At 45.2% G+C, this 12500-nt stretch overlaps 1 protein-coding gene across 8 annotated transcripts in view; it reads left to right on the forward strand.

The window, feature by feature from the left end:
* Nucleotides 1–12500, forward strand: part of LOC130163455 (filamin-C-like) — a 49404-nt gene that overhangs the window by 13076 nt on the left and 23828 nt on the right. For 5 of the 8 annotated variants that reach the window (XM_056367673.1, XM_056367666.1, XM_056367667.1 and 2 more), the window contains exons 2-17: nt 1554–1802; nt 2541–2638; nt 3187–3337; nt 3503–3621; nt 3740–3817; nt 4409–4571; nt 5535–5735; nt 6763–6885; nt 9018–9155; nt 9272–9398; nt 9935–10071; nt 10852–11045; nt 11132–11245; nt 11324–11467; nt 12177–12300; nt 12435–12500. The exon at nt 12435–12500 is cut by the window's right edge and continues 95 nt beyond it. In XM_056367673.1, the coding sequence (XP_056223648.1) occupies nt 1554–1802; nt 2541–2638; nt 3187–3337; nt 3503–3621; nt 3740–3817; nt 4409–4571; nt 5535–5735; nt 6763–6885; nt 9018–9155; nt 9272–9398; nt 9935–10071; nt 10852–11045; nt 11132–11245; nt 11324–11467; nt 12177–12300; nt 12435–12500 (2226 nt within the window). The remainder of the gene's footprint in view (nt 1–1553; nt 1803–2540; nt 2639–3186; nt 3338–3502; nt 3622–3739; nt 3818–4408; nt 4572–5534; nt 5736–6762; nt 6886–9017; nt 9156–9271; nt 9399–9934; nt 10072–10851; nt 11046–11131; nt 11246–11323; nt 11468–12176; nt 12301–12434) is intronic. The other 3 variants (XM_056367670.1, XM_056367671.1, XM_056367672.1) reach the window with 1 other exon arrangement.

Here is a 12500-nt window from a genome sequence, read left to right on the forward strand (position 1 = left end):
TCAGTGTGTGTCAGTGTGTTACTGTGTGTCATTGTGTTACTGTGTGAGTGTGTGTCAGTGTGTTACTGTGTGTCAATGTCTGTTACTGTGTGTCTGTATGTGTGTGAGCGTGTTACTGTGTGTGAGTATGTGTCACTGTATGTCAGTGTGTGTCAGTGTGTTACTGTGTGTGTGAGTGTGTGTTTGAGTGTGTTACTGTGTGTGAGTGTGTTACTGTGTGTCAGTGTGTTACTGTGTGTGAGTGTGTGTCAGTGTGTTACTGTGTGTCAGTGTGTTACTGTGTGTGAGTGTGTGTCAGTGTGTTACTGTGTGTCAGTGTGTGTGAGTGTGTTACTGTGTGTGAGTGTGTGTCAGTGTGTTACTGTGTGTGAGTGTGTTACTGTGTGTGAGTGTGTGTGAGTGTGTTACTGTGTGTCAGTGTGTGTGAGTGTGTTACTGTGTGTCATTGTGTGTCAGTGTGTGTGAGTGTGTTACTGTGTGTCATCTGTGTGAGTGTGTGTGAGTGTGTGTCAGTGTGTTACTGTGTGTCAGTGTGTGTCAGTGTGTGTGAGTGTGTGTCAGTGTGTTACTGTGTGTCATTGTGTGTCAGTGTGTGTCAGTGTGTGTGAGTGTGTGAGTGTGTGTCAGTGTGTTACTGTGTGTCAGTGTGTGTCAGTGTGTGTCAGTGTGTGTCAGTGTGTTACTGTGTGTCAGTCAGTGTGAGTGTGTGTCAGTGTGTGAGTGTGTGTCAGTGTGTTACTGTGTGTGTGTGAGTGTGTGTCAGTGTGTTACTGTGTGTGTGTGAGTGTGTGTGAGTGTGTGTCAGTGTGTTACTGTGTGTGTGTGAGTGTGTGTTACTGTGTGTCAGTGTGTTACTGTGTGTGTGTGAGTGTGTGTCAGTGTGTGTCAGTGTGTTACTGTGTGTGTGTCAGTGTGTGTCAGTGTGTTACTGTGTGTGTGTCAGTGTGTGTCAGTGTGTTACTGTGTGTGTGGTTGTGCGTACATATGTTTCCTATTTAAACTGACCTCATTCCTCAGACAGGGCTGGATGACATCACCGACTCTCTGCTGTCGATGGATCAAACTTTCACATTAATGCTCACGCAGCAAAAAAATAAAAGTCCCCCGACGGCTGTAAGATAAACAATGTGAAGCCATGAACTTTTATTTTGGCGAGCAGATGCAAAGCTCTTCAACAGGAAACGGGGAGAGACAGTTGAGGTGTGACTCTACAGCCAGATGAAATTCTGGTTTCTGATGTCAGTGCTCAAAGTACATTAAACCATGGTAACCATGGCAACGAAACTGTTGATTCATGTCATGTTACTTGAACAAAGACGAGATTCAGACTGAAATATCTCAGCAGCTACTGACGGACTGTGAAGTCTAGTTCTGCTTCAGCCACACACGCACACACACACACACGCACACACACACGCACACACACACACGCACACACACACAACACACACACACACACACACACACACACACACACACACACATACACACACATGAAACCAACAGACAAGAAGCTCATTCAGTGACTGACACGTCTTCCCTCTGTCCCTCAGACTCTAAAGCCATCGTGGACGGGAACCTGAAGCTGATCCTGGGTCTGATCTGGACCCTGATCCTCCACTACTCCATCTCCATGCCCATGTGCGAGGACGAAGACGACGAAGACGCCAAGAAACTGACGCCGAAGCAGCGACTGCTGGGCTGGATCCAGAACAAGGTGCCCCAGCTCCCCATCACCAACTTCCACCGAGACTGGAGGGACGGCAAGGCGCTGGGAGCACTGGTGGACAACTGCGCCCCGGGTAAGGACATGGACTTTGATAGATCACACTTAATAATCAATAATCAGTTATCATAATTAAGCCACATCACACTGAGGTCGTGTTGTTCTGCTGTGATTGGGTCGTAGGTTCGATGGTGCAGGAGCTTTTATACTCAGTTTCACCTGCAACATGTTGTTCAATAAACAACTACAGCTGTTTGTTCATTTCTTCACTTATACAATACAATAACACAACCTGACCTGGACCTGGACCTGACCTGGTCCTGATCCAGCTCAGGTCCAGGTCCAGGTCAGGTCCTCACAGAGACAGATCCCCCCCCCCCCCCCCCCCCCTCCATGTTTCCAGCTCAGGGTCAGTTGAGTTTAATCCTCTTATCAGCTTTATGACGAGTGTCAGTGTCGATGCTGCATGTGTTCACAGGAAACTCTTCGCTGCTTCACTGAAGGTAAAAACTTCAGTCTGTAGGTTCTCAGTGTGGGGGGGTCGGGGTCAGAGGTCAGGATCAGACCGTGGATGTTTCTGCTCTGATGAGTGAAGACGTGATGAAGACGTATTTTCTTAAAACGAGTGGAAAATCTCGACATGTTTCAGAATAAGAGCGTCGCTGCACCAGAATCAAGGAGCGAAAACTTTACCGAAAAGATTCTTAAAACAAGACAAAGCATGTTCTTCCTTCCACTGCAGTTACCATAGAAACCAGGTCACCTGTCACACCTGTGGTCTTTATGACTGACTTTGTCTCTGTGCTGCCTTCAGGTCTGTGTCCAGACTGGGAAACATGGGATCCCAGTCAGCCAGTGGAGAACGCCAGAGAGGCCATGCAGCAGGCTGACGACTGGCTCGGGGTGCCACAGGTAACACTCACCTGTCTGCACACACACACACACACACACACACACACACACACACAGACACACACACAGACTGAACCACCATCTGAATCAGGTCTGTTACTGTTTATGGTTTATTGGAGTTCATGAGTTTGTCACATCAACACAACTTCAAACATGTGACAATCATTTATAGAAAAATGTTAAATATTTAATAAAAACCTCAAATGTTCTGTGTGTGTGTGTGTGTGTGTGTGTGTGTGTGTGTGTGTGTGTGTGTGTGTGTGCGTGTGATGTTGGAGGTCTGAGCAGTCAAACAGATGTTTACACAGCTGATGAGAACAGCAGAGTTTCTGGGAGACTTCATTAGCTCTGATGGATTTGGTCTCAGCTGGATGAAGGTCCAGATGTTTGTTCCTGGTCCTGGTCTGAGTCTCAGAGCTCAGCATCAGTTTGTCTGGAGTGACTCTGATTCAGGGACGGTGTCCACTAAAGGACAAATCTCACTTCGGTTCCTCATGTATGAGATGAAGCTCCTATATATTATATATAAACTTCTTCTTCTTCTTCAGGTGATCGCTCCGGAGGAGATCGTCGACCCTAATGTTGACGAGCACTCTGTGATGACCTACCTGTCCCAGTTCCCCAAGGCCAAACTGAAGCCCGGCGCCCCTCTGAGGGCGAAAACGCTGCACCCGAAGAGGGCCAAAGCCTACGGACCAGGTAGGAACCAGACTCCACTCACAAACTGTCTCCATGTGTCCGGCTGGGATGGTCCTGCTGAGAGACTCCTCCTCTCTGCTGGGCAGGTGTGACAGGAAGTGACATTACCTGTGGGCTCCTCCACTGTTGTAAGTACACTGAGCTGCTTCCTTGTCTCTCTCTCAGGTATCGAACCTCGAGGGAACGTGGTTCTGAAACCTGCTGAGTTTCTGGTGGAGACGGTGGAGGCCGGACTGGGTGAGGTTCTGGTCTACGTGGAGGATCCGGAGGGACACACAGAGGAGGTGGGAACACTCATGATCTGTGTTTAATGTCTGTTTGCTGGTTATTTATGTCGTGTTTTTGTCTCATTAAAAGAAAAAGATGAGTAAGTTAAATGGCTCTTCTCTGTGTGTCGATCAGGCCCGAGTCATCCCCAACAACGACAAGAACAGAACCTACTCGGTGGTCTACCTGCCGAAGGTGGAGGGGCTTCACAAGGTCAGAGAACTCACTGTAGAGTAAAGGGTTCAACATAAAGGTCCAGCTGGTAGCTTCCCCAGCTTTCAGTTGCAGCTCATGGTCTTCTCAAGAGAACGCAGCTGGTTCACGTTTAACCAATGAACTTCAGTGTGGAGGCTTGGTCATGTGACATCAGCCTGTAGAGCTGAGACAACGTCAATGAAATCATTAATCAATACTTTGATTAGTTATAATAATTATATTATATATTAGTTACATTAGTTACATTAGTTCTATTAGTTACATGAGTTACATGAATTATATTAGTTACATTAGTTACATTAGTTACATAAGTTATATTAGTTAGTTACATTAGTTACATTAGTTACATTAGTTATATTAGTTTCATTAGTTATATGAGTTACATTAGTTACATTAGTTATATTAGTTAGTTACATTAGTTAGATGAGTTACATTAGTTACATTAGTTATATTAGTTTCATTAGTTATATGAGTTACATTAGTTACATTAGTTACATTAATTATATTAGTTACATTAGTTACATTAGTTACAAGTACTTCCATCTTCTGATGTCAGAGACCCTGACACATCTGTGTCCTCTCCCCCAGGTGAAGGTGCTGTTTGCTGGGCAGGACATCGACAGAAGTCCCTTCATGGTCAACGTCTCCAAGGCGATGGGCGACCCGAGCAGAGTTCAGGCCCGCGGGCCGGGACTGCAGCAGATGGGGAACATGGCCAACAAGCCAACGTACTTTGATATTTACACTGCAGGTAGAGAGAAACTCATCTTTACTGAACCTGTCACTGAACCCTGAACTCATCAGGGCTGGACCCTGAACTCATCAGGACTGGACTCTAACTCATCACGACTGAACCCTGAACTCATCACGACTGGACCCTGAACTCATCACGACCTAACCTTGAACTCATCACGACCTAACCTTGAACTCATCACGACTGGACCTTGAACTCATCAGGACTGGACCCTGAACTCATCACGACTGGACCCTGAACTAATCACGACCTAACCTTGAACTCATCACGACTGGACCTTGAACTCATCAGGACTGGACCCTGAACTCATCACGACTGGACCCTAAACTCATCACGACTGAACCCTGAACTCATCACGACTGGACCCTGAACTCATCACGACTGAACCCTGAACTCATCACGACTGGACCCTGAACTCATCACGACCTAACCTTGAACTCATCACGACCTAACCTTGAACTCATCACGACTGGACCTTGAACTCATCAGGACTGGACCCTGAACTCATCACGACTGGACCCTGAACTAATCACGACCTAACCTTGAACTCATCACGACTGGACCTTGAACTCATCAGGACTGGACCCTGAACTCATCACGACTGGACCCTAAACTCATCACGACTGAACCCTGAACTCATCACGACTGGACCCTGAACTCATCACGACTGAACCCTGAACTCATCACGACTGAACCCTAAACTCATCACCACTGAACCCTGAATTCATCACGACTGAACCCTGAACTCATCACGACTGGACCCTAAACTCATCACGACTGAACCCTGAACTCATCACGACTGGACCCTGAACTCATCACGACTGGACCCTGAACTCATCACTACTGGACTGGACTGTTATGATGATGTCATGTTTGAACTGAGTTAACTTCCTCTGAGAGATAATAAAGGACAGGCTCAGTCTGTATAAACAGCCTGTTGTCCTTCTGTCCGTCCTCCAGGGGCGGGGGCTGGAGACGTGGGCGTCATCATTGTGGATTCAAACGGTCGCAGGGACACAGTGGAAATTGTCCTGGAGAACAAAGGGGACAGTATTTTCCGCTGCACCTATGTCCCCGTCCTGGAGGGACCTCACACCGTGTACGTGACCTTTGCTGGGCAGCAGATTCCCAGAAGCCCTTTCACTGTCCACATCTCTGAGGGTGAGTTTGACACGTCCATCTCCTCCATGATGGACACATCCAGGTCTGAGCCTCTGGTCCTTTAAGAAAGATTTTAACCTCTTCATTTCCAGGTGATTTTAAAAGAAACTTAAATATGTTCAGTTTTTACTCTGTTCCTCATCTAATGAAATCAACATCATGAACTTTGTGACACCCCCACCCCCCCCCAGCATTGATCTCTAATCAGTGACCTCCACATCGAACTCTGACTCATTCAAGAACTAAAGTTCCTGAAGCTCAGTCTGGGTCCAGGTCTGGTTCCAGGTCTGGTTCAGGTCTGGGGGACAGTCGCTGCTTGCTCCTCAGGTGTTATTGGCTGAAGCTGTGCTCTCATGGTTTTGGGCTGGGGTGTTCGACTGTCTCGGGCGCTGCGGCGGTCGGCCGGCAGAGGTGTGGACGGTTTAATGGACAAGGACTTGGACCTGGATTATCTTGTCTCAGAGATGTGGATCAGACTTCAGACCAGACTGTCTTTGAGCTGCGACTTGATTCAGGACTTCAGGTTCTCGTCTTGACTTGGGTCTAGACTCAGAATTTGACTTGGTACGAGTCTTTGACTTGGGAGATCCAGTCCTCACTTGTACCTGGACTGAGGACCGGACTGGGGACTTGTCTGTTGCTGTGTGAGTTGTGTCTGGAATCTTAATTGGACCTGGGACTTGGATTTCTTGGGCCAGTCTTGATTTGAGACTTGGCTCAGGCTGTGACTTGGGACTTGACCTGGACCTTGTCAACAGTATTTGGTGTTGGGTCTTGACTTGGGGACTGCCGATCTTGGGACTTGTCTGAACTGGACCCTGGACTTGTCTGTCTTGATCTGGGACTTGTGTTTGTCAGTTTGGGACTTGACCTAGGAACTCTTGACTTCCTGAACTCATCGTGGTTCTGCCTCTGCCTGCTGGTCTGGCGTCCTTGCAGTCTGGAGGTCCGGTGGTCTGGAGGTCTGGAGGTCTCTATCCTCTCTCTATATGTAAAACTGTATCATCACTGTTGTTCCCTCCTTCAGTTTCACAGAGTGTCCCACCTCCCGGGTCTCCGGTGCAGATTATACCTCAGTCTGCACGCACCCCCCCCTCAGACAAGACACGGAGAGCCCCCCCTCCAACACCGCCCAAACCCAGGCGACCAAGTTAGTACAGGCCGGGGGGGCGAGGGTGTGACTGGAGCCTGCCTGCGCTAGCCTGGTTTCCCTCCACCTCAACTCAAAACCATCCCTGCCTCGAACCCCCCCACCCCTCTCTGTGGGGGGGTCCAGTTCTCCAGCATGTGCAGCACCTGCTTGGTCCTCAGCAGCTTTATCCTCCTGCAGCCCAGAGCTGAGTGTGTGGAGCTGAACCCTCTCTGGATGTGTCAGGTCCAGTCTCAGACTGGATCTGGATCAGTTCTGGTTCCTGAGCAGGTTTTTAGATCCAGTGACGCCGTGTTTAAATTCCGATCAGAACAGTTTTTATTCATTCGACTTCTTTCTACTTGAACTTGTACTTGTATTTGTAGCTACGTAGCTTAGCATAATAAGCTCACTATAATCAAATCTAATTAGTGATGTCATCCAGAGAGGGCGTGTCTGAGTGTGTGTGTGTGTGTGTTGGGTCACGTAAGGTCGACATGTTGAAGCAGCAGCAGACGATTGAATTAGTTTTTTTATTGTTGATATGAAACATGAACTTTCAGGTTTTATTCTCTTTAATCATTTAATTAAAGTAACAACTAATGAGTGAAAATAACGTTTAACTAGAACTAAACCTCCACCAGGACCAGACAGTCCAGGTCCAGGTCCAGGACCAGGACCGGGACCAGTACCAGACAGTCCAGGTCCAGGATCAGGACCAGGACCAGGGCCAGACAGTCCAGGTCCAGGATCAGGACCAGGACCAGGGCCAGACAGTCCCAACAACTAATGAGTGAAAATAACGTTTAACTAGAACTAAACCTCCACCAGGACCAGACAGTCCAGGTCCAGGTCCAGGATCAGGACCAGGACCAGGTCTACGACCAGGACCAGGACTAGATCCAGGTCCAGGTCCAGGACAGACATGAGCTCCTTGGCAGAGGAAACAAAGACCTTAGAAAAACTATTATTATTAACAGTAACTATAATTAATAATGATAATTTAAACTTAATTGTGACTCTGGTTGAGAGTGAATGTGTCCAGATGATTGTCCTCTTCTTCTTCTTCTTCTTCATCATCATCATCATCACCTGCTTCAGCTTCCTTCCTCTCTCTCTCTCCCTCTCGCTCTGTGTCATCATGTGATCTGACAAACACCTGGAACACTTTCTGTTTACCTGTGGTTCAAAGCCATCTACAGCTGATCTACGCCACGTTTCACTTCCTGGTTCTGATTCTTCTTCTCCTGCTGAAGTTGTGACCCTGCAGCTCTTCTCTGGTTTCATGGCGTCTTCATCTTTGCTGCTTTTTCCCTTTCAGCCTCTGCTTCTCTCAGCGCTGATCAGCTGACTAACAAACAGACGTGTGTGTGTTGATTTCTGTTTAATTGACACTGATGGTTTTTCTGTCACGTGACGATGTTCAGATAAATCTGGATTTACTCTGAGGATTAGTTCAGGATTAAATCTTTTAATCTGGTTTATGTCTAGTTTAGTGAATACAGGTGTTTATTCTATATTTGGACCCAGTTTACAACCACTCCTCTTTCTTTAGTATTTCTGAAGTGTTTTTAAACGTCACTTCCAATTTAACAAAATCTTTTTTTTTCTAATTTTAGGCTCCATTTACATTTGAATAAATCTCCAGTTTCTATACTTTTGTAACTGAAGAACATTTATTAGGACGTCAGAGATACTGAGATCATCACGTCTAAATTCCTTAAAACCCCTTAAAAACTGATAATGGCCTCGATATTGTCAGTTAATCAATTTTTTTTATCACATTCAAGAATGTTTTAGAATTTTTGTGGCAGAATAGAAAAATGTCAACGTTTAATTTGATTTAATGAAAGTAGATTTTTTGACTTTTAAAGTTCAAAGTTATTAAGTCTGTAAAGCTGTAATTTGTTTGGTTGTTAAAACACTGAAGAGTAAAGTTAAAAAATCTTAAACACTTTTATATGAAAAAGGTTGTCGCCCCGCCCACTCTGTGATTCTATTGGTCGTCTCAATGGACCAATCGTGTTCCATGATGTCATAAAGATAAAGCCTGAGTCTGGACAGGTGTTAGATTTAGGAGTCTGTGAGTGTTTTAGTTTCATCATGATCCCAGTCTAACCAGTGTCCTGGTCTCCCTCTAACTGGTCCCACAGCCTGTAACCCCAACGCCTGCCGAGCGTCGGGCCGAGGCCTGCAGCCCAAGGGTCTGAGGGTGAAGGAAGTGGCAGATTTTAAAGTTTACACTAAAGGAGCTGGAAGTGGAGAACTCAAAGTCACTGTGAAGGGACCAAGTGAGACGCCATGACATCTGACACATGACCTCATGACCTCTGGCATGATTTCTCTTTGATCTGTCCGTCTCACTGAGCGTCACTGACTGTGGACGATGTTTTCATGTTGAATCCAGAGGGCCTGGAGGAGCCAGTGAAGGTCCTGGAGATGGAGAATGGGGTGTTTGAGTGCAACTATTACCCCATCCTGACCGGGAAGTACGTCGTCAGCGTCACCTGGGGAGGACACAGCATCCCACGCAGGTGATACTTCAGCTGGTCAGATTGTCTTCATCATGTTTGTTTTCACCTGAACCACAAACTGTGACGTTAAACTCTGTAGATTTTTAGCTAATATCTGTTTTGTGTTGTTTGTGGTATTGTCTTTGGTAATTATTAATTACATCACACATGTAAAAGCCCAACTAGAAACAGGAGTGGAGATTTAACCACAGCTATTAACCCTCTGTGAAACACATCAGTTTCATCCATGACATTACCAGAAAATAAAACAGTTGATCCAAACAGGAAACTATGAGTTTTATGTTAGTTAAAGCAGAGTTTGTAGTTTACAGTCAGTGATGTCATGTAAACAGGATTATAAGATTATAAGATGCTAGAATGTTTGTAAAGCTTCTCTGCCTTAGTGGAATAATAGAAATTGTCTCTCTTTATCTTTAGTCCTTATGTTCACACTCACGTCAGTTAAATCTTTACATTTGGTGTCATAATGTATTTTTATCACATTTCATTTCAGTCCTTCTGTCTGGGATTATGATGACGTGTGTTTGTGTTTTCAGTCCGTTTGAAGTACAGGTGAGCGAGGAAGCGGGGCCTCAGAAGGTCAGGGCCTGGGGTCCGGGTCTGGAGACCGGTATGGTGGGGAAGAGTGCTGACTTTGTGGTGGAGGCCATTGGGACGGAGGTGGGAACACTCGGTACGTAACGACAACATAATGAAAACATGGATATATTTTTCCTAATTCTACAGAGATTTCACACTCAGAATTTAACGATGAATGAAAGTAAAGATACTTTTTGTTGTGTCACAGTGAAGTCATCCTTTTATAACACCAAACCTGTGTGTTGTTTCCAGTTTCATAGAGTTATTAGAGTTAGAGATAGAGCAGAGTGTCATCAGCATATTGTGATACTCGATCGCAAAGAAACAGACTTGACATTATAAGTTTATAATCTGTTATCTAATTGTCTACCTGGTCATGTATCTTAATGCATATTTAAATACATAACTAAACACTCTGATTGCTGTTTATATAAACACATCTGAATTTATATTTAAATCGCTGAAAATTAGTATTTCTGCTCATAAATCTTTTTATTTCTTTTATTTTTCTGTTCTCAGGTGTCACTTGTAAATGAGATGTTGATCTTAATGTGACTTCCTGATGAAATAAAGTAAAAATGAAAATGAAAAAAAGGAAAACTTTGGACAGGAAACAGGAGGTGTTGGCCTGTTTTTTTGCATACTGTATATCCATGATCTCAGAGGGATGAATCCTAATGAACATTCTGCTAGCGCCACCATCAGGTCAAAACTTCTTGTACACATTAATATGTAATGTGCAGATTACTGTAATGTTTATTGATCACGTTCCTGCTCCCCAGAGGATGAACAGTCTATACCAGCTCCACCCTCAGAACAATCATGGATATAAAACCAGGTGTTCCAGCTGTTTGATTGAACATGTTGTGCTCAGGTTTCTCCATCGAGGGCCCGTCGCAGGCGAAGATCGAGTGTGATGATAAAGGCGACGGGTCATGTGACGTTCGATACTGGCCGACTGAACCAGGCGACTACGCCGTCCACGTCATCTGTGACGATGAGGACATCAAGGACAGTCCCTTCATGGCCCACATCCTCCCCGCGGCCAACGATGTCTTCCCAGAGAAGGTCAGACCACCACCTGCTCGAGGTTAAAATGATTCATATGAATCTCATTGTGAAACGTGATGTGTTGAATGTTCCCGCCTCCTCAGGTGAAGTGTTACGGTCCCGGTCTGGAGCCTCTGGGCTGCATCGTCAACAAACCTGCTGATTTCACCATTGACACCCACGGAGCCGGCAGAGGAGAGTTGAAGCTCTATGCTCAGGTGAGATGATCCTCTGATCAGATACCTGCTCGTCTCTGTCACAACGGCAGCTCACTGACTCTGTGTTTGTGATCCCAGGATGCCGAGGGTTTCCCCATCGACATCCAGATCACTGACAACGGAGATAGCACCTTCTTCTGTGTTTACATTCCCACCAAGCCCATCAAACACACCATCATCGTCACCTGGGGAGAAGTCAACGTCCCCAACAGCCCCTTCAGGGTACAACACTGACGCTCATTCAGCATCCACTCATTCAAGTCACTGAAACAGAAAATCCACCTGCTGCTGTAAAGCTGCAGGAGGAGAACTGAGATTAATTCAATTTAACGATATAATTTCACAGATACACAAAGTCGACATCATCATCATAGAAATGTAAATAAAAATTACTGTTTATTTGGCCATTTAGTGACAGATAAAAACAGAATGACAGAGGACCCAGGATTGAACCCTGAGGTTCTCCAGAGGATCAGATGATGTGGACATGGGGGGGTTATTCATTGTTTTTGTATATTTTTGATGATGCTTTTAATTTATTTTCATTTTAGACAAGGAAAAGAGATGAAGTCAAGATAAAGAAAACATACAATAGAAGTGAAATAGTAATAACGTTTATTTATATAGTGTAGAACAAAATCAGCTGAATCACATAAAACACAAAAACAACCAGAGGTTCAATTCTATATAATAAATATAGTAAATTAGTGTTAAACCAACTTTTAGTATATTATTTTTTAATAAATAATTTGGTTGTATAAATAGATGTTTGTACTAGCTATGTAAATATATACACAAAAACATTATGTATGTTGATATGTCAATATAAAAATGGCCATTCATAGGTAGTTACATTTCAATTTATGCAGCTGATTCAAGTTCCTGAATGTTTGTGTGTTACCTGTGTTTGTGTGTGTGTGTTGTGGCTCAGGTGACTATAGGAGAGGGCAGCCATCCAGAGAACGTGAAGGTTTATGGTCCAGGTGTGGAGAAGACGGGACTGAAGGCCAACGAGCCCACGTACTTCACGGTGGACTGCAGCGAGGCCGGACAGGGTCAGACCTGGTCCCAGATCATACCTGTGTCACGTCTTTTATCCTGTTCATGTTGATATATCTTCACTTTTTCATTTGCTTTTTCATTTCATTTGTGACAGATAAAGTTGATTGAATATTGATTTGACCTGCAGGTGACGTCAGCATCGGGATCAAATGTGCTCCAGGTGTGGTCGGACCAGCAGAGGCCGACATCGACT

The sequence above is a fragment of the Seriola aureovittata genome, chromosome 22 (assembly GCF_021018895.1).
Source record: "Seriola aureovittata isolate HTS-2021-v1 ecotype China chromosome 22, ASM2101889v1, whole genome shotgun sequence".
NCBI lineage: Eukaryota > Metazoa > Chordata > Actinopteri > Carangiformes > Carangidae > Seriola > Seriola aureovittata.